The sequence below is a fragment of the Limulus polyphemus genome, unplaced genomic scaffold (genome assembly GCF_000517525.1).
Source record: "Limulus polyphemus unplaced genomic scaffold, Limulus_polyphemus-2.1.2 Scaffold4988, whole genome shotgun sequence".
NCBI lineage: Eukaryota > Metazoa > Arthropoda > Merostomata > Xiphosura > Limulidae > Limulus > Limulus polyphemus.
This window is the reverse complement of record NW_013670598.1, coordinates 22,743-27,350: the sequence shown is the minus strand read 5'-3', so window position 1 is coordinate 27,350 and position 4,608 is coordinate 22,743. Positions and strand designations below refer to the sequence as shown.

At 34.2% G+C, this 4,608-nt stretch overlaps 1 protein-coding gene across 2 annotated transcripts in view; it reads left to right on the top strand.

The window, feature by feature from the left end:
• The window catches only part of LOC106471957 (muscleblind-like protein 3), a 65,978-nt gene that overhangs the window by 44,218 nt on the left and 17,152 nt on the right, over positions 1-4,608 (top strand). For both annotated transcript variants that reach the window (XM_013932582.2, XM_013932581.2), the window contains exon 4: positions 3,106-3,288. In XM_013932582.2, coding sequence (XP_013788036.1) covers positions 3,106-3,288 — 183 coding nt within the window. The remainder of the gene's footprint in view (positions 1-3,105; positions 3,289-4,608) is intronic.

Sequence of the window (4,608 nt, the reverse complement as noted above, 5' to 3'; positions counted from 1 at the left end):
ACACACTTCCTCGGTATTAAATAGTCCAACCCTAATATGCATTGGTCTTCAATGTCAGCCAAGTATACTTTCTGTCTGTTCTTCATGCCCATTAGCTCAATAGTTATCCACAATGGTCCCCACAACCTTACATAATGTCCTGTCACACCACAGAGCTTCTGTACAGCTTCTGGTACTCCTTTGTGATCCAGCACTTTGATACTCACAAGGGTTTACTGAGACACAGAATCTATGAAACAGTTGCACCTTTGGCCATCCAGCTTTCCTGTCACATAGACACTATGGGTGCTTGCCATTTTACACTTAGCTGTTGGGACGTTCATGATGGGGGTTGGTGGGCGTCCCTCAGCACCAACCACTACTGGTTTCCCAAAGCTGACCAGAAAGGTTGTTGGAACTGTGGAGAGCAAGGACATATGAGGAGCCAGTGTAAGAAGAATACCACCAATAAGAGTAGCACTCTTTCCTGCCATGGCATCTTCCCCGTGTTGAAGTTTCCAGCATTGAGCTCTCTTGTGCCCAGGTTTGTTACGGTGCCAGCAAAGTCCCTCAAACTTCTCTGAGAGCTGGCCTTTTCTGGCCTTGAATCCTGATGACTGTACCAACCTTGGTACTTCTGCACTGGACTTAATGTAGGATTCGAATTATAGAGCTCTGGCCATTGCATCCGGCATAGTAGAGGGGTGTGCTTACTTTACTTGTATCTTCAGTTGTGGACTGTCCAAGGTGTCTACAAACTGATCCCTCAACAACAGCTCTAGGACATCTGGTGGTGCAGTTGGGTAGGCCTTCTGTGCCATACTTTCCGAATTCTGTGCCAGCTCATGCAGGCTCTCACCTTTAGCATGGACTCTCGTCCTAAACCTAGCCCTGTAGACTTCGGACTGATTTTGAATTCCATACCTTACTTCTAGAGCAGCTACCAGTGCTCTATAGTTGTGCCTGTCATCTGCTGACAACTGTCCTAGTATTTCCAGTGGTTGTCCCTTCAGGCTCGTTCTTAAATACAGTGCTTTCTGCTCTTCTGTCCATCCATTCATCTCTGCCAGGGGCTCAAATTGTGCTCTATATGCTTCCCAGGGTGCCTTCCCATCGAATTCCTGTGGCTTTTTGCATACTAGAACACCCCTATTGCTGACACTCATGTCTGGAATGTGACTTCTGACAAAACTGAAGATGTCTGCATTAGGGTGTAACTGCAAGGTCTGGGGCTGATTAGGTCCATGGTTAATATATCCTCCCTGTGTAAACAGACAGTAAATTGTCCTTTGGTGTATTTAATTCACTTTGAAATTTACTAATCTTTTCCTTTTGTGTATGCTGGCTTTCTCTCAAGTGTTGGATACTTGCTTCTTGTTTAATTTCTTTCTCCTCCAACCACTGCTGTAGTCTCTCTTCTTTTTTATTTTTTCGTTTTTCTTGTTTCTTTTCTTTCTTCTCCAACCACTGCTGTAGTCTTTTTTCCAGTTGATTTTCTTTTTCCTATTTTCATTTTTATTATGTTCACTTTTGATGCAGTTGTTTAAATAATACTGACAAAAGTACTAATACTAAACACTTTTATTTATTTATGTTCTAGTCCAGCTGCTAAAATACATGGGTGTGTGGGAACTCTTTTAAATAACAATGCTATAACTATGTATTTAGCAAAAATAAAAAGGTTTTAATAACAATAATTGTAATTAATAAACGAACTCCAGTTTATACTTCATGGAACTTTAAACTTTATATATATATATATATGTGTAGAAACACCTTAGTTTTAGAGTTTAAACTTTTAAATTTCAGTATTTTAAGAGCTTTTTTGTAATTATAAGGATTTATTCTCTAGTAATTCAGTGTTTCAGAGGCTGAGGAGCACCTATAATATTGCAAAAAGACTAAAACAATTGTTTTTGACATAATACAGATTTAAATGATTTTAAACAAATAAAGAATTTCAGAATTGAATCTCAGGCTTGTGTTAATATCCTTTATCATATACATACAAACAGAGGATTAACTCAAACTGCCATAGTAGGCCAGTACTGAACTGATTGGTTTAGATTTCCTTATAACTCTGCCAACTTACTCATTACTCACAAAACTGTACACAAATAGAAAAGTTACACTGTCACATCAGAATGGTCCTTAAGCCCAAAGACATAAGTAAAAAACAAACACAAATCTTTGAATCTAATGATTCCATTACAAATATAGTTGAGACTATATGCTTTTCAACTGTGAATTTCACTTATACAAACTTTGTTTCAGTCTTTTAATTCAGGCAATTTATTGAATAGTTTTTTACACTGTAATGTCTCTGTAATTTGTTTTTTCTGAAATTACTTATAAAGACCTTGAATATTGCACTGAAACAAAATCATGTAAGTTATGTAGAAAAGTCTATAAATATGATTTTTGAGAAATATTGATTAGCATCGCACTGTTGGTAAAAATTATCTTGATTAGAAAACAGTTATATAAAAAATTTATTTTTACCAAAAAGTTTTACTAATAATATGTTGTGAGGTTACTGCTTACTTTTAATAAACTTTTATACACATATTTGGGAATTGTTATTTTTCTCCCTTTTGTAATTTTAACATTTATGCTTTTGTGTTTTTAAATTTAAATGACAATAATAATTTAATTTTTTGCTTAATCTATGAAATATATGATCAATTTAATGTTATGTCATTAGTTCTGCTGGATATGTGAGTAACTTACTGTCATGTCAATAGTTCTTTTTGGTATGTGACAAACTTGTTGTCTTGTCAGTAGTTCTTCTGGATATGTGACTAACTTGTTGTCATGTCAGTAGTTCTGCTGGATATGTGACTAACTTGAATTAGTGTTAGTAGTTCTGCTGGATACAGGAGAAACTTCAAATATTTCTGTTGACAGGTGTAAAAATAGACTATTTTAAAGTTAGTTTTGAATATCTATTATTACTTTATCAGCACAAATACACTGGTTACTAGCACTGAATGGTATTGTTATTTTTATTATAGTTTATTCCAGCTGGTGTTGTACCATGTTAAGCTATTAAAAAAGGTGACTGAACACACACATAAATATATATAGTTATTTAATGTTTTAAATTGAAATATTTTTCTTTTTAAGGCAACAACCAACCCATATCTGGCAGCACTTCCCACCATGGCTTCTGCTGCATCATTCGCCCACTACTTGAATCCAAGCCCCATGCTTGGCTTAATGCCTGCAGATGCAATGGCAGCACCTCTCAGCATTGTCCCTAATCCCTTTGTTAACCCACAGAAAGTATCTCGAACAGACAGATTAGAGGTAAAACTAAAAGTATGAAGGGTTGAAGTTTGAAGAATTACCATGAGTTGATGAATAACTCAAAATATTTAATAATGCACTATTAAAATTAAATATATGTGTGTGTGTGTGTGTGTGTGTGTATGTGTAAAATTAGGTCTTTAAATGTTCCATATCATCATTCATACCACATTATTTTTCTTCTAGAATTATGTAAACTATATGTTCTTGTTAGTTGATTCAGGTAAATAAGTTTGACTTTAAAATTCAAAAATTGTACACTTAAAATCTTATGTACATTTTATTTTTAAAGAGCTGTTCATATCAACTGAGAAACTTCAGAAAGATTTTCTATTACATACACTTATGTATGTAATTACATACATAAATTTTCAAAAATTTTAAGATGCTATTGGTTGGACAAGAGAGTGTGTATAAGCAGTGTGTTAAACCTACTATTACTGCTTTATAAATAATTCTCCAAGCTTATATAGAGCTGTTTGAAGAAAATAAGGCATAAAATTAATACTGGCAAAGCAAAGTGTTTGTTAGTGTTGCAGTTTTGTTAGTAAAAATTAGAAGGCACCAGAAAAATATGGCTCATTCATATTTCAGAAGGAAAATTTATAGATTCTTACAGTTGAGTATCAATATGCCTGTGATACATGTATTTCAGTCACTTATGTTGCAAAATTCTGAGTACAGAAGGTTATTATAAACGCTATTAGCAAGACTGTTTCACCTGCTGGTGTCATATCAGTCTGCAACCCTCTTGAGTTGTGTGGCATACCAGGGCTAAGTATCGGGAATGGGAACAGTGAGACAGCTTCAACATTTTTGATTAAATAGTTACCACGACACTTAGCATTTGGGTCAGTCAGTTATATTCATACTATTAAGCTTGTGGTTAGAAATACTGTGGTCAAGTGGTTACTCGTTGGAGGCAATATTAAAACAAAAATTGTGTAAACTACAGATGAGTTTTTTTCCTTTATCTTTGCATTCATCTTCATTTATCCATGATTAACCCGTATAAAGTTTATTGGCTTCTAATACTTCATTAGAGTTTAGTGTTTAAACCTTAACTTTTAATAATTAAATATCTTTTTTTAGTATAGGGTGGTTATCAGCATTGGGTTACTGCAGACTGTTGACCCAGATGCTCATGGCCTAGACATACCAGTTTCCACCAAAATTAAGCATCTTTTAACATTTCAAAACTGTTGAAATAAAAATACTTAAATGTAATTAAACTTTGTTTTTATATTCAAAAGTATTTGAAAATAAAACATGACACAGAAGATTTATACATATGAACAGTATATATATATATATATATAC